At 40.3% G+C, this 20,079-nt stretch overlaps 1 protein-coding gene and 1 long non-coding RNA gene across 2 annotated transcripts; both read right to left on the bottom strand.

Moving 5' to 3' along the window:
* Positions 1–7,261: 7,261 nt before the first annotated feature.
* LOC145419937 (uncharacterized) lies at positions 7,262–9,966 on the bottom strand. The gene is made up of 9 exons (XM_080288405.1): positions 9,578–9,966; positions 9,389–9,459; positions 9,040–9,216; positions 8,426–8,487; positions 8,287–8,349; positions 8,143–8,202; positions 7,887–8,060; positions 7,456–7,620; positions 7,262–7,321 (listed from the first exon to the last, which is right to left on the bottom strand). The coding sequence occupies exons 1-9, from the start codon at positions 9,748–9,750 to the stop codon at positions 7,262–7,264; spliced, it is 1,005 nt and encodes a 334-aa protein (XP_080144531.1). The 5' UTR covers positions 9,751–9,966.
* A 4,516-nt stretch (positions 9,967–14,482) lies between these two features.
* LOC145420056 (uncharacterized) lies at positions 14,483–15,228 on the bottom strand. Its single transcript, XR_013901347.1, has 2 exons — positions 15,058–15,228; positions 14,483–14,977 (listed from the first exon to the last, which is right to left on the bottom strand). It is a non-coding gene; the product is annotated as an uncharacterized LOC145420056 (long non-coding RNA).
* Positions 15,229–20,079: the final 4,851 nt, after the last annotated feature.

Here is a 20,079-nt window from a genome sequence, read left to right as displayed (position 1 = left end):
AAAATTATGAACAGAACCGGTGACAAAGGGCAGCCCTGGCAGAGCCCATCACCCACTGGGAACAAGCCCGACTTATTGCCGGCAATGCGAACCAAGCTCTTGCAACGGTTGTCCGTTGCAAGAGATTCTGGCAAACTGTCAGGCGTCTCAGGAAGGGAAAGCGGTGCTCTACCTGCACTGTGTATAGTGCTGGCGGAGCGCTGCTGACATCGACTGAGAAAATGGTCAGGTGGTGGAAGGAATACTTCGAGGACATGTCTTCTGAGGAGGAGCAAGAGTCTGGGGATGAGGGGAATGACCCGCCAATTTCCAGGGGCAAGGTCACTGAGGCAGTTAAACAACTCCTTGGTGGCATATCCCCTGGTGTTGATGAGGTCCGCCCCGAGTTCCTGAAGGCTCTGGACATTGTAGAGCTGTCCTGGTTGACACGCCTCTACAATGTTGCGTGGAGATCAGGGGCAGTACCCCTGGACTGGCAGACTGGGGTGGTGGTCCCCATCTTTAAGAAGGGAGACCGGAGGGTGTGTTCCAACTACAGGGGGATCACACTCCTCAGCCTCCCTGGGAAAGTCTATGCCAGGGTGCTGGAAAGGAGAGTTCGTCCGCTAGTCGAACCTCGGATACAGGAGGAACAATGTGGTTTTCGTCCTGGTCGCGGAACACTGGACCAGCTCTTTATCCTCTCAAGGATACTTGAGGGTGCATGGGAGTTTGCCCAACCAGTGTACATGTGTTTTGTGGACTTGGAGAAGGCATTCGACCGTGTTCGAAAGTCTTTTTCCAAGGCCTCTCCGAACTCCTCCCACACCCGAGTTTTTGCTTCAGCCACTGCCCGAGCCGCATTCTGCTTGGCCTGTCGATACCTGTCGGCTGCCTCCGGAGTCCCACAGGCTAACCAAGCCCGATAGGACTCCTTCTTCAGCCTAGTGGCTCCCTTCACCTCTGGTGTCCACCATTTGGTTCGGAGATTACCACCACGGCAGGCACCAACCACCTTGCGGCCGCAGCTCAATGCAGCAGCTTCGGCAATGGAGACGCTGAACATGGTCCATTCAGACTCAATGTCCCCAGTCTCCCTCGGAATGCTGTTGAAGCTCTGCCGGAGGTGTGCGTTGAAGATCTCGCGGACTGGGGCCTCTGCTAGACGTTCCCAGCACACCCTCACTACGCGTTTAGGTGCACCGGGTCTGTCCAGTGTCCTCCCCCGCCATGTCTCCACTCTAATTCTGTTGTTTTCATTCAAATTCCATTCTTGTCATTCGAATTCTGTTGTTTTCTTTCAAATTCTGTTGTTTTTTTTCTAATTCAGTTCTTTTCATTCTAATTCAGTTCTTTACATTCTAATTCTGTTGTTTTCATTCTAATTCTGTTGTTATTCGTTCAAAATCCGTTGTTTTCCTTCTAATCCAGTTCTTTTCATTCAAATTCCGTTCTTGTCATTCTAATTCTGTTGTTTTCATTCAAATTATGTTGTTTTCATTCTATTTCTGTCATTTTCATTCAAATTCGGTTCTTGTCATTCTAATTCTGTTGTTTTCTTTCAAATTCTGTTGTTTTCATTCTAATTCTGTTGTTTTCATTCAAATTTTGTTGTTTTCTTTCTAATACTGTTTTTTCATTCAAATTTTGTTCTTTTCATTCTTATTCTGTTCTTTTCCTTCTAATTCAGTTCTTTTCATTCTAATTCAGTTATTTTCATTCTAATTCTTTTGTTTTCATTCTGATTCTATTGTTTTCATTTAAATTCCTGTGTTTTCATTCAAAGTCCGTTCTTCTCATTCTAATTCTGTCTGTATTTGTTCGAAATCCGTTGTTTTCCTTATAATCCAGTTCTTTTCATTTAAATTTTGTTCTTTTCATTCAAATTCCATTCTTGTCATTCTAATTCGTTTGGTTTTTGTTCGAAATCCGTTGTTTTCCTTATAATTCAGTTCTTTTCATTTAAATTTTGTTGTTTTCATTCAAATTTTGTTGTTTTCTTTCAATTCCGGTGTTTTCATTCAAATTCCATTCTTGTCATTCTAATTCAGCTGTTTTCATTCTAATTCTGTTGTTTTCATTCTAATTATTGTTTTTTTCATTCAAATTCTGTTGTTTTCATTCTAATTATTGTTTTTTCATTCAAATTCCGTTTATGTCATTCTAATTCTGTTGTTTTCATTCAAAATCCGTTGTTTTCCTTCTAATCCAGTTCTTTTCATTCAAAGTCCATTCTTGTCATTCTAATTCTGTTGTTGTCATTCTATTTCTGTTGTTTTCATTCAAATTCTGTTCTTGTCATTCTAATTCTGTTGTTTTCTTTCAAATTCTGTTGTTTTCCTTCTAATTCTGTTGTTTTCATTCAAATTTTGTTGTTTTCTTTCAACTTCCGGTGTTTTCATTCAAATTCCATTCTTGTCATTCTAATTCTGTTTTTTCATTCAAATGTTGTTGTTTTCATTCAAATTCTGTTGTTTTCATTCAAATTTTGTTGTTTTCTTTCAATTCCGGTGTTTTCATTCAAATTCCATTCTTGTCATTCTAATTCAGTTGTTTTCATTCTAATTCTGTTATTTTCATTCAAATTATTGTTTTTTCATTCAAATTCCGTTTATGTCATTCTAATTCTGTTGTTTTCTTTCAAAATCCGTTGTTTTCCTTCTAATCCAGTTCTTTTCATTCAAAGTCCATTCTTGTCATTCTAATTCTGTTGTTGTCATTCTATTTCTGTTGTTTTCATTCAAATTCTGTTCTTGTCATTCTAATTCTGTTGTTTTCTTTCAAATTCTGTTGTTTTCCTTCTAATTCTGTTGTTTTCATTCAAATTTTGTTGTTTTCTTTCAACTTCCGGTGTTTTCATTCAAATTCCATTCTTGTCATTCTAATTCTGTTTTTTCATTCAAATGTTGTTGTTTTCATTCAAATTCTGTTGTTTTCATTCAAATTTTGTTGTTTTCTTTCAATTCCGGTGTTTTCATTCAAATTCCATTCTTGTCATTCTAATTCAGTTGTTTTCATTCTAATTCTGTTATTTTCATTCAAATTATTGTTTTTTCATTCAAATTCCGTTTATGTCATTCTAATTCTGTTGTTTTCTTTCAAAATCCGTTGTTTTCCTTCTAATCCAGTTCTTTTCATTCAAATTCCGTTCTTGTCTTTCTAATTCTGTTGTTTTGTTTCAAATTCTGTTGTTTTCCTTCTAATTCTGTTGTTTTCATTCAAATTTTGTTGTTTTCCTTCTAATCCAGTTCTTTTCATTCAAATTCCGTTCTTGTCTTTCTAATTGTGTTGTTTTGTTTCAAATTCTGTTGTTTTCCTTCTAATTCTGTTGTTTTCATTCAAATTTTGTTGTTTTCCTTCTAATCCGGTTCTTTTCATTCAAATTCCGTTGTTCTCTTTCAACTTCCGTTGTTTTCATTCAAATTTTGTTGTTTTCGTTCTAAATCAGTTCTTTTCATTCTAATTCTGTTCTTGTCATTCTAATTTTGTTGTTTTCGTCCGAAATCCGTTGTTTACCTTCTAATCCTGTTGTTTTCATTCAAATTCCTGTGTTTTCATTCAAATTCCGTTCTTGTCATTCTAATTCTGTTTTTTTCTTTCAAATTCTTTTCTTTTCCTTCTAATTCTGTTGTTTTCATTCTAATGCTGTTGTTTTCATTCAAATTCCTGTGTTTTCATTCAAATTCCGTTCTTGTCATTCTAATTCAGTTGTTTTCGTTCAAAGGCCGTGGTTTTCCTTCTAATTCTGTTGTTTTCATTCAAATTTTGTTGTTTTCCTTCTAATCCAGTTCTTTTCATTCAAATTCCGTTCTTGTCTTTCTAATTGTGTTGTTTTGTTTCAAATTCTGTTGTTTTCCTTCTAATTCTGTTGTTTTCATTCAAATTTTGTTGTTTTCCTTCTAATCCGGTTCTTTTCATTCAAATTCCGTTGTTCTCTTTCAACTTCCGTTGTTTTCATTCAAATTTTGTTGTTTACTTTCAACTTCCGGTGTTTTCATTCAAATTCCATTCTTGTCATTCTAATTCTGTTTTTCTCATTCAAGTTCTTTTCTCTTTTTTCTAATACTGTATTTTCATTCAAATTTTGTTCTTTTCGTTCTAAATCAGTTCTTTTCATTCTAATTCTGTTCTTGTCATTCTAATTTTGTTGTTTTCGTCCGAAATCCGTTGTTTACCTTCTAATCCTGTTGTTTTCATTCAAATTCCTGTGTTTTCATTCAAATTCCGTTCTTGTCATTCTAATTCTGTTTTTTTCTTTCAAATTCTTTTCTTTTCCTTCTAATTCTGTTGTTTTCATTCTAATTCTGTTGTTTTCATTCAAATTCCTGTGTTTTCATTCAAATTCCGTTCTTGTCATTCTAATTCAGTTGTTTTCGTTCAAAGGCCGTGGTTTTCCTTATAATCCAGTTCTTTTCATTCAAATTCCGTTCTTGTCATTCTAATTCAGTTGTTTTCGTTCAAAGGCCGTGGTTTTCCTTATAATCCAGTTCTTTTCATTCAAATTCCGTTCTTGTCATTCTAATTCTGTTGTTTTCATTCAAATTGTGTTGTTTTCTTTCAACTTCCTGTGTTTTCATTCAACTTCCATTCTTGTCGTTCTAATTCTGTTTTTTCATTCAAATGTTGATCTTTTCATTCTAATTGTTACGTGCCAAGGGGTGTGGCTTTGCTTTTGTACTCTGTTTTGTGTTCTATTCATCTTTCAGGCGTCAGGCCTCCTCTGATTGGCCAGTTCGAAGTTGATTGGCAGGTGTCTATTGGCTGGACTGGGCTCAGTTGGCCAATCACACTCCAAGGAACACTACAAATGAGCCGCTCCCTGGCCAGCTGGTGGCTGCTGGCTTCTGCTTTGACAAACATTTGCGAACAAGCATCTTTATGTTGTGTGTGGTGGGAGGCTGGACAGGTAAGCCGGGGTACCCTATACACTGGTTGTAGATTTTACTCTGTTAGTCACACTAGGTTATGCGGTTGATGCCACCCTTGTATGTTTTCACTGACTTTTATCGAGTAGCTAGGTAGGCCTTTTGTTTTGCATTTTTCTTTCAGTTAGGCTAGGCCCTGGAAGCTAGTGATGGGCAGATGAAGCCCCATGAAGCACTGAAGCTTTTCATCCAATTGGTTCACCCCAACGCGAAGCTTCATGAAGCTTCATTTGCTCTAGCAGGACACCTACTGGACGTAAAAATAATAGCTGGCATAAATTTGAAGAGTGTGGCATTTTGCACACAGCCTGTAAATGTCAACAACAAAAGGAGTGTGTAAAACACCTATAGTGTAGTGATGGCAGTATACTGTGTATATTTATGCTGGCAGTATGGAAAATGATTATTTGCGGCAAAGTTCGAACCGCTTCATGAACCAGTCACGTGGTACAGCCGGGCAGCGAGGCTTCGGACGTCATCATTTTCAGCTCCTCCCATAAATGAAGCAAGCCTCGATACGCGCTTCGCGGAAACGCCCCCTCCATTACTCGACACACGCTCCGAAGCCTCGATACAGAACGTCCCATCACTACTGGAAGCTACTGACCTCTTTTTGTTTTATTACTTTCTTTGATTTGGATCAACCGCCCAGTCCTCCTCCCCCACCTCTTTACTGTTGTTAAATTTGACTATCCAGGCAAGCACCCAATAAATCCTGCCTGATACTTAACTGTTCTGTGGTCTTCCTCCTTCATTGATTGTGGTTGTCCAGTGTTGCTGTCTCCTTCCTACCTTTGCCTCCGCCATGGTGGGGGGGACGTAACACTAATTCTGTTCTTTTCATTCAAATTCCATTCTTGTCATTCTAATTCTGTTTTTTTTTTCTTTCAAATTCTGTTGTTTTCATTCTACTTCTGTTGTTTTCATTCTACTTCTGTTGTTTTCATTCTACTTCTGTTGTTTTCATTCAAATTTATTTCTTTTCATTTTTATTCTGTTATTTTCCTTCTAATTCAGTTCTTTTCATTCTAATTCTATTGTTTTCATTCTAATTCTATTGTTTTCATTCAAATTCCTGTGTTTTCATTCAAATTCCTGTGTTTTCATTCAAATTCCTGTGTTTTCATTCAAATTCCGTTCTTGTCGTTCAAATTCGTTTGGTTTTTGTTCGAAATCCATTATTTTCTTTATAATCCAGTTCTTTTCATTTAAATGTTTTTGTTTTCATTCAAATTTTGTTGTTTTAATTCTAATTCTGTTGTTTTCATTCAACTTCCGGTGTTTTCATTCAACTTCCATTCTTGTCATTCTAATTCTGTTGTTTTCTTTCAAATTCTGTTGTTTTCTTTCAACTTCTGGGCCCTGTTTCAGGAAGCCGGTTTAGTGGAAAAACTGAGTAAGTATACCCTGAGTTAACGAAAACTCTGGGTTTTCGGTTTCACAAAGCGAGTTCAGCTGCAGCCTGAGTGAGTCACTATGACGACACACGCCGTGAAGCTAACCTGCCCCCTAGCAGGTTTACTACAACTAACCCTGACTGTCTCCGCCCCTTTGTCGGAAACCTGACAGTAGGAAGTCTCAGACATGGCGTGTCCCTTCCTTGAAGAGCCGGTAGATATCGAAGCCCAAATTCTCCGCAGAGCTCTCCGCCGGGAGAGAGTGATTCGAGCGCGTCTGGACATCTTATCATTACCTGATGATTTCCTGTGCGAACGTTACCGTTTCTCAGCACAATCAATAAGTTATTTGGATAACATCCTCAGGCCATATATTACGCATGTGACACATCGCGGACATGCGCTCAGTCCATTACATATTCTTTGTACCGCACTCCGTTTCTTTGCAAACGGGAGCTTTCTGTACAATATTGGTGACGCTGAGCACGTTTCCAAGGCTACCGTCTGTCGGGCAGTCAGGAATGTCACAGTAGCACTGAAACGTCTCCTGCACTCGTTTGTGGTGTTCCCCGGTCACAGACCCACAAGATTCATCAAAGAGGGATTCCACAAAATTGCAGGTATCAGGAGGACCTAAACGTAATGTATGATGTGGTGATACTTGAACTACTACTTAAATGGTACATAAATTTACAGGGTTCCCAGGCGTGATTGGCTGTATAGCTGGCACCCACATCCCAATCATTGCACCCTCAGCAAATGAAGGAGACTTTGTGAACAGGAAGTCTTTCCACAGCATCAATGTACAGGTACATAATTCCCTGTAGCATTTCACACCAACAAGTGATGGCATCATGGTAACGGATGCTAATATGTGTACTCTGCACTGTGTAGATCATATGTGATGCTGCCAACATCATCACAAATGTGGAAGCCAAGTGGCCAGGCTCTGTCCATGACTCACGGATCTTCCGAGAATGTACACTGAGCAACAGATTTGGACATGGTGGGTCGAAGTAACTGTGAAATATACAGAGACCAATTGCCACAGGGACGTTTGCACTGACATGTATTCTTCTGTCCTAGGAGAGTTCACTGGCCACCTGCTCGGTGATAGGGGGTACCCATGTCTACCCTATTTGCTCACCCCTTACCCTGACCCTGAACCGGGCCCACAGCAGCGTTATAATCTGGCCCATTGCAGGACACGGGCCAGAGTTGAGATGACCATCGGAATGCTCAAGGCCCGGTTCCAGTGCCTTCGTGGACTCAGAGTCACCCCAGAAAGGGCATGTGACATCATTGTGGCATGTGTGATCCTACACAACATTGCCACGATTAGAGGTGAACAGTGTCCAGCTGAACCAGACGACAGCAGTGATCCACATGATGGACATCCTGACCCACCCACGAACGTACAGGATGGGCGAGCAGTCAGAGACACCATATGCCACAACCATTTCCTGTGACCCGGCAACCCAACATGTCACGAGACAAATACACAGATACTGTGGTCAACTTGTTTTATTGGTCACCCTGTATGTCCTGTGCACAATGAATAAATGCGAATATTAGTATGTTGTACGAACACTGACATGATTCGTCCATCTATGATCACTCCACCCACCCTTAACTGTTGTTCCAGCAGTACAATCTCCAGCTTCGACTTTTGGATCTGCAGCTGGAGGTGCACCATTTCCATGTCGCACTTTCTTATCTTCCTGGCCAGATATGTTCTATACAGCTGCTTCACAGGGAGCTATTGCAACAAAGGACATAGCATTGGCATCCATAGTACATGCCTACTTAGGTTGGTTGTGAATGTGTGCTGGACAACCCACTGCGGAAAGCTTCGTTGTAGGAGTGGCTGGACCCTCTTCCTCCTCATTTGCAGCATCACTCTGCCGGGGACATAGTAGGTCCATGGTGTCATCATAGTGCCACATTGTAGTCAGTTGTTATATTTTCCACTGTACACTGTATACCTCATAGTGTGGCACTGATGCGGCCTCCTCTGTAGCAGCTGTCACTGTGTCGTCATCATGTGCCTGTGGTGGAGACATTTAACAACATTGCTGTTCCACTGTTGACACATGTAGTCTGTGGAGTATTACGAGTACTCACAACTGCATGTCGGTCTGGCTCAACAGGGGGCTGCACCAGATGCAGTACACCATCACCGTCAACTGGGGGAATATGGGGTTCATACAGGTCACTCATGACTTATGTGGGCGCAAATGGCAATTACCAGACATACCAATCACCATACACCTCATTGTCAGTATGCTCTCGGAGACAACCGACACTGAGGGAAGGCAAAATCAGTAGGTGTCAGGGTGGGAACGCCTTTATGGGCTCTATGTTGCATTGAGGTATATGTTCATATGTTACACTCATTGGGGAGGGTACGGAATGTACTACTCGCTCTGTCTCTGGGAACAGGGAGCTCACCCTGTGGGGGGTTAACACACACACACGTATGCAAAATTAACGGACACCGCTATGCACATAATAAAGACGTACCACTGCAGCTCGGTGTGTGTGAGTCTCTCCCTGGGCCCTCACCCGTGCAGCACGTTAACAGTTTCCAAGTGTCTCAGTGTTGTCTATTCACCTAACTGTTTGATGACTGTCATTCTCTGTCAGTAGGACAGTAACTGCACTGCGACATAGTTCATTTTGGTCATGGTGACTGTGCAGAATGGATGTGTGCACGCCATGTATTGTTTTGGATTTACCCCTTATGTAGGCACTTGTGTCTTGCGGGGTTATTGACTCAGAGGATGTCCCCGCAGAGATGCCTTCAGCCACAGGGCGCCCACTGTTTTGGCTGAGGGCCAACTGCTCAGCCTCTGTGAGTGGTGGTGGTGGAGGACCCCCACCTGTTTTCCGGGCCTCCGCTTTTTTTCTGTTGGCTGTGACAGCACACATTTGAGCATACAGAGTAAGCAAGTATGTACTTGTAATGTGCTCAGATAGTTTCAATAAGTGCTCACAGAGGGGAAATTACTGTGGCCTCTAACTGCAATTGATCTACATAGGACACACAGACCAAGCACTATGGCTCATGATACAATTACACCTCACCTGTTTGGACTATGTTCTTGTATTTCATTTTTACTTGCTGCCAGGTACGTTTGGGGCCTGTTGGGTTGCACCTGCGCTCACATCACATCACAAAATAAAATGTATAAAATAACAAATAAAATAACATATGATAAAATAACGTGTTAAATGGGTGGAAATCCCTCGATCAATGTTTACATTACCACTCACGCATTGACTCTGTCGGCTATGTTTTGCCATGCATGCTCCCTTTCCTTTGCAGCTGCGGCTGTGTTGCTTTTTTTCTGCATGATGTGCATGCTGTCGGCATATGCTGCCATCAGAATTTCCGCCTCGAGCGCTGTGAAATACGTCGCCCGCGCCTTCTTTCCCTCCGTCTCCATGGTGACTCGCTTAATCTGTGCTCCGCTTATCAGGGCTTTATGTATCCTCGTCCGCGCGCTTCACTTGGGGTTAAAGCAACTCCGCCTTGATTGAACTAATTGTTATCAGCCTTTCTGAAACGGAATATTCCGAGTTGGACAGTTCGGGGTTACTCAACCGTGAGTGTCGTTTTTCACTCTGAGTTTTCCAAACCGGCTTCCTGAAACAGGGCCCTGGGCCCTATTTCAGGAAGCCGGTTTTGAAAACTCAGAGTGAAAAACGATACTCAGGGTTTAGTAACCCCGAACTGTCCAACTCGGAATATTCGGTTTCAGAAAGGCTGATAACAATTAGTTCAGTCAACGCGGAGTTGCTTTAACCCCAAGTTAAGTGCGCGCACGAGGATACATAAAGCCCTGATTAGTGGAGCACAGAATAAGCGAGTCACCATGGAGACGGAGGGAAAGAAGGCGCGGTCAATGTATTTTACAGCGCTTGAGGCCGAAATTCTGATGGCAGCATATGCCGATAACATGCAAATTTTGCGGAAAAAAAGTAACACAGCCTCAGCTGCAAAAGAAAGGGAGCATGCATGGCAAAACATAGCCGACAGAGTCAATGCGTGAGTGTTAATTTAAACATTGATCGAGGGATTTCCACCCATTTAACACGTTATTTTATTTTATTTTATTTTTCATTTTATACATTTGATTTCGTGATGTGAGCGCAGGTGCAACCCAACAGGCCCCAAACGTTCCTGGCAGCAAGTAAAAATGAAATATAAAAATATAGTCCAAACAGGTGAGGTGTAATTGTATTATGAGCCATAGTGCTTGGTCTGTTTGTCCCATGTAAATCAATTGCAGTTAGAGGCTACATTAATTTCCCCTCTGTAAGCACTTATTGAAATTATCTGAGCACATTACAAGTACATATTTGCTTACTCTGTATGCTCAAATGTGGCCCGTTATAGCCAACAGAAAAAAGCGGAGGCCCGAAAAACAGGTGGGGGTCCTCCACCACCACCACTCACAGAGGCTGAGCAGTTGGCCCTCAGCCAAAACAGTGGGCGCCCTGTGGCCGAAGGCATCTCTGCGGGGACATCCTCTGAGTCAATAACCCCGCAAGACACAAGTGCCGACATAAGGGGTAAATTCTAAATAATACATGATGTGCATACATCCGTTCTTCACAGTCACCTTTGCAGTGCCACTCATTCATTTGATAAACTCTTTACCATAATGGATTATTTTGTAGTGAAGTAATTTTCCGACTGATTTTGCCTTCCCTCAGTCTTGGTTGTCTTTGAGAGCATAATGACAATGAAGTGTAAGGTGATTGGTATCATTGTTAATTGCCATTTGGTCCCTTGTAAGTTATAAGTGACCTGTATAAACCTCATATTCTATCAGTTGATGGTGATGGTGTACTGCATCTGGTGCAGCCTCCTGTTGAGCCAGACCAACATGCAGTTGTGAGTAATACTCCACAGATTATATGAGTTTACAGTAGAACAGCAATGTTGTTAATTTCTTTACTGCAGGAAAATAATGAAGAAACATTGACAGCTGTTATAGAGGAGGAAGCAACAGAGGCACTTTATGAGGTTTACATCTTTTAATACTTTGTGTACAGGAAATACAGGCGACCAATAAAGCCAGTTGAACAAAAAATCTGTTTATTCTTCTTTCAACATGTTGAGGTGATGGGTCAAAAGAAATGATTGTGACATATGGTGTCTCTGACTGCGCTTCCATCTTGTATGTCTGTGGGAGGGTCAGGATGTTCATGGTTTGGATCACTGCTGATGTTTGGTTCAGAAGGACAGTGTTCTCCTCTAATTGTGGCAATGTTGTGAAGAATCACACATGCCACAATAATGTCACATGCCCTTTCTGGGGTGACCCTGAGTCTTTGCAGGCACTGGAACCGGGCCTTAAGCATTCCGATAGTCATTTCAATTCTGGCTCTTGTCCTGTAAGTAGCCAGATTATATCGCTGCTGTGGGCCCGGTTCAGGGTCAGGGTAAGGGGTAAGCAAATAGGGTAAACATGGATACCCCCTATCACCAAGCAAGTAGCCAGTGAACTCTCCTAAGACAGAAGGATACACTTCAGTTCAAATGTCCCTGAAGCAATTGGTCTTTATATATTTTAAAGTATTCTCAACTCACCATGTCCAAATTTTGTGCTCAGTGTACATTCACGGAATATTTGTGAGTCATGGACAGAGCCTGGCCACTTGGCTTCCACATTTGTGATAATGTTGGCAGCATCACATATGATCTTCACAGTGCAGAGAACACAAATTAGCATCCATTACTATAATGAAATGATTTGTTAGTTTGAAATGCTACAGGGAACTATGTACCTGCACATTAATGCTGTGGAAAGACTTCCTGTTCACATAGTCTCCTTCATTTACTGAAGGAGCAATGATTGGAATGTGAGTGCCATCTATACAGCCAATCACGCCTGGGAACCGTGAGAACAAATGTACAATTTAAGTAGTAGTCCAAGTATCACCACATCATACATTAAGTTTTGTTCATCCTGCTACCTGCAATTTTGTGGCATCCCTCTTTGATGAATCTTGTAGGTCTATGACCGGGGAACACCACAAACGAGTACAGGAGACGTTTCAGTGCAACTGTAACATTCCTGACTGCCCGACAGACGGTAGCCTTGGAAACGTGCTCAGCGTCACCAATATTATACAGAAAGCTCCCGTTTGCAAGAAACCGAAGTGCAATACAAATAATATGTAATGAACTGAGAGCATGTCCGCGATGTGTCACATGCGTAATATATGGCCTGAGGATGTTATCCAAATAACTTAGAGATTGTGCTGAGAAACAGTAACGTTCGCACAGAAAATCATCAGGAAATGATAAAATGTCCAAACGCGCTCTGATCACTCTCTCCCGGCGGAGAGCTCTGCGGAGAATTTGGGCTTCACGATCTACTGGCTCTTCAAGGAAGTGGCACGCCATGTCTGACACTTCCTACTGTCAGGTTTCCGACAAAGAGGCGGGGACAGTCAGGGTTAGTTGTAGTAAACCTGCTAGGGGGCAGGTTAGCTTCACAGCGTGTGTCGTCATAGTGACTCACTCAGGCTTCAGCTGAACTCGCTTTGTGAAACCGAAAACCCAGAGTTTTCGTTAACTCAGGGTATACTTACTCAGTTTTTCCACTAAACCGGCTTCCTGAAATAGGGCCCTGGTGTTTTCATTCAAATTCCGTTCTTGTCACTCTAATTCTGTTTTTTCATTCAAATTCTGTTGTTTTCATTCTAATTCCGTTCTTGTCATTCTAATTCTGTTGTCTTCATTCAACTTCCGGTGTTTTCATTCAACTTCCATTCTTGTCAACTTCTGGGCCCTATTTCAGGAAGCCGGTTTAGAAAACTCAGAGTGAAAAACGATACTCAGGGTTGAGTAACCCCGAACTGTCCAACTCGGAATATTCGGTTTCAGAAAGGCTGATAACAATTAGTTCAATCAACGCAGAGTTGCTTTAACCCCAAGTTAAGCGCGCGCACGAGGATACATAAAGCCCTGATAAGCGGAGCACAGAGTAAGCGAGTCACCATGGAGACGGAGGGAAAGAAGGCGCGGTCAATGTATTTTACAGCGCTTGAGGCCGAAATTCTAATGGCAGCATATGCCGATAACATGCAAATTTTGCAGAAAAAAAGGTAACACAGCCTCAGCTGCAAAAGAAAGGGAGCATGCATGGCAAAACAAAGCCGACAGAGTCAATGCGTGAGTGTTAATATAAACATTGATCTAGGGATTTCCACCCATTTAACACGTTATTTTATCATATGTTATTTTATTTGTTATTTTATACATTTTATGTTGTGATGTGATGTGAGCGCAGGTGCAACCCAACAGGCCCCAAACGTTCCTGGCAGCAAGTAAAAATGAAATATAAAAATATAGTCCAAACAGGTAAGGTGTAATTGTATTATGAGCCATAGTGCTTGGTCTGTTTGTCCGATGTAAATCGATTGCAGTTAGAGGCTACATTAATTGTCTTTCTGTAAGCACTTATTGAAATTATCTGAGCACATTACAAGTACATATTTGCTTACTCTGTATGCTCAAATGTGACCCGTTATAGCCAACAGAAAAAAAGCGGAGGCCCGAAAAACAGGTGGGGGTCCTCCACCACCACCACTCACAGAGGCTGAGCAGTTGGCCCTCAGCCAAAACAGTGGGCGCCCTGTGGCTGAAGGCATCTCTGTGGGGACATCCTCTGAGTCAATAACCCCGCAAGACACAAGTGCCTACATAGGGGGTAAATTCTAAATAATACATGATGTGCATACATCCTTTCTTCACAGTCACCTCTGCAGTGCTGCTCATTCATTTGATAAACTCTTCACCATAATGAATTTGTTTGTAGTGAAGTAATTTTCCGACTGATTTTGCCTTCCCTCAGTCTTGGTTGTCTTTGAGAGCATAATGACAATAAAGTGTAAGCTGAGTGCTATATGTTTGTTAATTGCCATTTGGTCCCTTGTAAGTTATAAGTGACCTGTATAAACCTCATATTCTATCAGTTGATGGTGGTGGTGTACTGCATCTGGTGCAGCCTCCTGTTGAGCCAGACCAACATGCAGTTGTGAGTAATACTCCACAGATTATATGAGGTTACAGTAGAACAGCAATGTTGTTTATTTCTTTACTGCAGGAAAATAATGAAGAAACATTGACAGCTGTTACAGAGGAGGAAGCAACAGAGACACTTTATGAGGTTTACATCTTTTAATACTTTGTGTACAGGAAATACAGGCGACCAATAAAGCCAGTTGAACAGAAAATCTGTTTATTCGTCTTTCAACATGTTGAGGTGATGGGTCAAAAGAAATGATTGTGACATATGGTGTCTCTGACTGCGCTTCCATCTTGTATGTCCGTGGGAGGGTCAGGATGTTCATGGTTTGGATCACTGCTGATGTTTGGTTCAGAAGGACAGTGTTCTCCTCTAATTGTGGCAATGTTGTGAAGAATCACACATGCCACAATAATGTCACATGCCCTTTCTGGGGTGACCCTGAGTCTTTGCAGGCACTGGAACTGGGCCTTAAGCATTCCGATAGTCATTTCAATTCTGGCTCTTGTCCTGCAATTAGCCAGATTATATCGCTGCTGTGGGCCCGGTTCAGGGTCAGGGTAAGGGGTAAGCAAATAGGGTAAACATGGATACCCCCTATCACCAAGCAAGTAGCCAGTGAACTCTCCTAAGACAGAAGGATACACTTCAGTTCAAATGTCCCTGTAGCAATTGGTCTTTATATATTTTAAAGTATTTTCAACTCACCATGTCCAAATTTTGTGCTCAGTGTACATTCACGGAATATTTGTGAGTCATGGACAGAGCCTGGCCACTTGGCTTCCACATTTGTGATAATGTTGGCAGCATCACATATGATCTTCACAGTGCAGAGAACACAAATTAGCATCCATTACTATAATGAAATAATTTGTTAGTTTGAAATGCTACATAGTGCCATCTATACAGCCAATCACGCCTGGGAACCGTGAAAATAAATGTAAAATTTATGTAGTAGTCCAAGTATCACCACATCATAAATTAAGTTTTGGTCATCCTGATACCTGCAATTTTGTGGAATCCCTCTTTGATAAATCTTGTGGGTCTATGACCGGGGAACACCACAAACGAGTGCAGGAGACGTTTCAGTGCAACTGTAACATTCCTGACTGCCCGACAGACGGTAGCCTTGGAAACGTGCTCAGCGTCACCAATATTGTACAGAAAGCTCCCGTTTGCAAAGAAACGGAGTGCAATACAAAGAATATGTAATGGACTGAGCGCATGTCCGCGATGTGTCACATGCGCAATATATGGCCTGAGGATGTTATCCAAATAACTTATTGATTGTGCTGAGAAACGGTAACGTTCGCACATGATATCATCAGGTAATGATAAAATGTCCATACGCGCTCTGATCACTCTCTCCCGGCGGAGAGCTCTGCGGAGAATTTGGGCTTCAAGATCTACTGGCTCTTCAAGGAAGGGACACGCCATGTCCGACACTTCCTACTGTCAGGTTTCCGACAAAGAGGCGGGGACAGTCAGGGTTAGTTGTAGTAAACCTGCTAGGGGGCAGGTTAGCTTCACGGAGTGTGTCGTCATAGTGACTCACTCAGGCTTCAGCTGAACTCGCTTTGTGAAACCGAAAACCCAGAGTTTTCGTTAACTCAGGGTATACTTAGTCAGACTTTGCACTAAACCGGCTTCCTGAAATAGGGCCCTGGTGTTTTCATTCAAATTTTATTCTTGTCATTCTAATTCTGTTGTTCTCATTCAAATTCTGTTTTCTTCATTCTAATACTGTTTTTTCATTCAAATTCTGTTCTTTTCATTCTTATTCTGTTCTTTTCCTTCTAATTCAGTTCTTTTCATTCTGATTCTTTTGTTTTCATTCTGATTCTATTGTTTTCATTCAAATTCCTGTGTTTTCATTCAAATTCCATTCTTGTTATTCTAATTTTGTTGGTTTTTCTTCGAAATCCGTTGTTTTCCTTCTAATCCAGTTCTTTTAATTTAAATTTTGTTGTTTTCATTCAAATGTTGTTTTTACTTCAAATTTAGTTCTTGTCATTCTAATTCTGTTGTTTTCTTTCAAATTCTGTTGTTTTCCTTCTAATCCTTTTTTTCCATTCCAATTCTGTTGTTTTCATTCAAATTTCTGTGTTTTCATTCATATTATGTTGTTTTTTTTTCTATTTCTGTTGTTTTCATTCAAATTCCATTCTTGTCATTCGAATTCTGTTGTTTTCTTTCAAATTCTGTTGTTTTCATTCTAATTCTGTTGTTTTCATTCAAATTTTGTTGTTTTCTTTCTAATTCAGTTCTTTTCATTCTAATTCTACTGTTTTCCTTCTAATTCAGTTCTCTTCATTCAAATTCCGTTCTTGTCATTCTAATTGTGTTGTTTTCATTCAAATTGTGTTGTTTTCTTTCATCTTCCTGTGTTTTCATTCAACTTCCATTCTTGTCGTTCTAATTCTGTTTTTTCATTCAAATGTTGATCTTTTCATTCTAATTCTGTTCTTGTCATTCTAATTCTGTTGTTTTCATTCAAATTATGTTGTTTTCATTCTAATTCTGTTGTTTTCATTCAAATTATGTTGTTTTCCTTCAAATTTTGTTGTTTTCTTTCAACTTCCGGTGTTTTCATTCAACTTCCATTCTTGTCGTTCTAATTCTGTTTTTTCATTCAAATGTTGATCTTTTCATTCTAATTCTGTTCTTGTCATTCTAATTCTGTTTTTTTCTTTCAAATTCTGTTGTTTTCATTCTAATTCTGTTGTTTTCATTCAAATTATGTTGTTTTCTTTCAACTTCCGGTGTTTTCATTCAAATTCCATTCTTGTCATTCTAATTCTGTTTTTTCATTCAAATTCTTTTGTTTTCATTCTAATTCCGTTCTTGTCATTCTAATTCTGTTGTCTTCATTCAAATTCTGTTGTTTTCATTCTAATTCTGTTGTTTTCATTCAAATTCTTTTGTTTTCCTTCAAATTTTGTTGTTTTCTTTCAACTTCCGGTGTTTTCATTCAACTTCCATTCTTCCCAGATAGCAAGGAGACATTGAACAGATGTTGATTTTCCATCTGAACCATCAGAATCGTCAGGATTGAAATGTCAACGCAAAACCAATGTTGAAACTAGAGATGGACCGATCCGATATTACGTATCGGTATCGGTCCGATACTGACCTAAATTACTGGATCGGATATCGGAGAAAAATAAAAAATGTAATCCGATCCATTAAATATCACGAAAGCACCTCACAAAACTTGCAACACGCCGTAACTCACCTCAGAACGTTAGCACGTCGGAGCAGTATGCATCACGTGATGGCTGTGGCATGCAGGACCTGTCGGTGGTCTGGATAGCATTTGGAGCTTCGCTAGCAACCCGGCATTTCATCTCCGACAAAGTTATCCCGAGAGAAGTAAAGCAAGTGTGTAAGTCCATCTCTGAATGTTTGTAAAGCATTCCTGCGTTAAGCTTAACAAACGACTGCCTCTTCTTGCTGCTACTTCAATCATGAAACTGCTTAACGATCAGCTGATTGGCTTTTCTGTCGCGAGTCTGTGTCTCTAGTTTGCTTTTGGCCCACTTTGCACCAGAAAGAGGAAACCAGCGGCTGAACAACAGCAGCACGTTTAAGCTTGATAAGCTGTTGTTAGAATTTATTTAATATTACTTTCTACTCGAGGATCTTTTTCTACGTAGCTGACGGCTGGTAACTGTGCAGGGGCGGATCTAGCAAAGTTTAGCCAGGGGGGCCGATAGGGCATTAACAGGGAAAAGGGAGCACAAAGACATACTTTTCTTTCTTATTCTCATTTAAAATGTCTAGCTTTTAATAAATAATTATCTGACACCCAAAGTTTTAATTTGATGTAAAATGAATAGAAGTCAATTACTGTATATAGTAACTATTAAGTCTAATATATATACCCTAGTAAGCTATAGTATTTTTTCCTTTGGGAAGGTACCATCTGTGCAGTCTGCAATTCTGTTGAAGAAAGATGTTGAATCTATTTAATATTTCTTGAAAAACAATTGATTTCTGTGCATTTTTTTTTCCACACTGCATCAAATTAAGGTTGATTACGTCGACTAAGCATCATGAGGTGGAGCATGAGGGGTGGTTCCCTATTTTTTATTTATTTATTTTTGTTGTTGCTGGGAGTTGGAACCCTATTAGTTAGGTTGCTTAATATTTACGCTAAGTACTCTTTAAAATACCAGAATAGGGAGGATGGTGTAGGTTTAAGTTTATTAGATTGATCAGTATTGCTGAACTATGAAATATTTTTTTTTGCATACAGGTATAACAGAATAGCTTTAGTGTTGTTGTTGTTTTAAACTTGAGTATGAACTTATACAAAATGCAGCAAGATATTTAAAAAAAACTGTTTTGTTGATTAAAAAACACTATATCGGATTCATATCGGTATCGGCAGATATCCAAATTTATGATATCGGTATCGGTATCGGACATAAAAAAGTGGTATCGTGCCATCTCTAGTTGAAACAACATTGAAATACTGATGAAACCTGACACTGACATTGAAATAACATTGATTCACTGTTGTTCTGTCATCGTTGATTTTTGATCTATTTATAGTTGACAAGGTGACAACAATCACGTTGAAAAACCATCGATTTATGGTTGAGCGGGAAATTAAAGCTGCAACCACTTGGACTATTCCGCAGCACCCCTATCACATTGGTACATCCCTCCAGGTAACCATTGTCTTGTACAGTAGAGCGGGACATTAGATTTACTCTCAGCGGAATTGACCGGAGAAGGCATCAGTTCATGCACTGCACTGGCCTGCACCACAATTAGTATAAGGTAAGAATGAATGACTTTTGTTCTATTCGTTATTTCCATGGTTGCATTTGAATAACAGTAAAAAAAACAAAAAAAAAACTTGTTAATGTAAAGTTTCGGATAAAATGTAGGAGCCCGAAATTGTGTCTACTTTCATCTTACAACCCGGCAACAAATAAATTGCACTGCAAACAAAGTCTATCAACAAAGAAAACATTTTCGTTTCATACTTTTCCGTTATATTCCCTTACAAAGCTAGCTTTAACGCTTCGAGGGTTCCTTTGTTCTTGCCGTCACCTCGGCGCTTGACCCAGACTTTCGCTCTGTAGTTGCTTTTTAGCATAGTACTACAAAAAATTGTAAATCTGTGATATATGATTGATAAACGTAAAGGTAACTGTATAAATGTGTTCAATGACTTTGTTACTTTTAATGATTGGTGAGCACCCGCTTCGATTCCCACTCAATTCAAACTTTACGTTGCACGCTCACCTAACTTGCGTTTGCACCTTTTGTCCACACGTAAACTGCGTTTAGCATTTACGTGTGGACGAGGAAGACGGAGAAAACGTAGCGTCAAAGGTGTGCGCCTATTTTGACGCCACACTGTGCGCCAAGTTTTTGTCTCGGTGTCATGAATTCCTACAATGGCAGACTTAGACAAAATACTGTTAATTTTATTATCTTCAGTGTTTAAATGCTTGCATATACGGGTTTGCTTGTAATTGTTGCCTATATACATTTTAAGCTATTATTTATTATTTAGTTCAATCAGTAGATCAAGTTTTGTAGTGACTATGAAATATATTGTAATTATCTGTTTCCTGTTTATCCTAGACAGGGCAAAAAAGGACTCCAAATTAAAAAAAAAAAGATAAAAATGAAAGACTGGTGCATTGTGCAGTTTAGCACTGGTGGTACAGAAATAGTCCCTAGATCATGGATAAATGGGGAGAAATTGTC

This window comes from Astatotilapia calliptera, chromosome 14 (genome assembly GCF_964374335.1).
Source record: "Astatotilapia calliptera chromosome 14, fAstCal68.1, whole genome shotgun sequence".
Lineage (NCBI taxonomy): Eukaryota > Metazoa > Chordata > Actinopteri > Cichliformes > Cichlidae > Astatotilapia > Astatotilapia calliptera.
Note: the sequence above shows the minus strand (reverse complement) of the source record. Positions and strands in the feature narration are given on the sequence as shown.

Coding starts and splice junctions, on each gene's coding strand:
- LOC145419937 (XM_080288405.1), bottom strand. CDS start 9,750: ATGGAGACGGAGGGAAAGAAGGCGCGGGCGACGTATTTCACAGCGCTC. Junction 8,203..8,286: donor CATCAGTGCCACACTATGAG/GTATACAGTGTA, acceptor TGTCCCCGGCAG/AGTGATGCTGCAAATGAGGA. Junction 8,061..8,142: donor CTACAACGAAGCTTTCCGCA/GTGGGTTGTCCA, acceptor TTGTTGCAATAG/CTCCCTGTGAAGCAGCTGTA.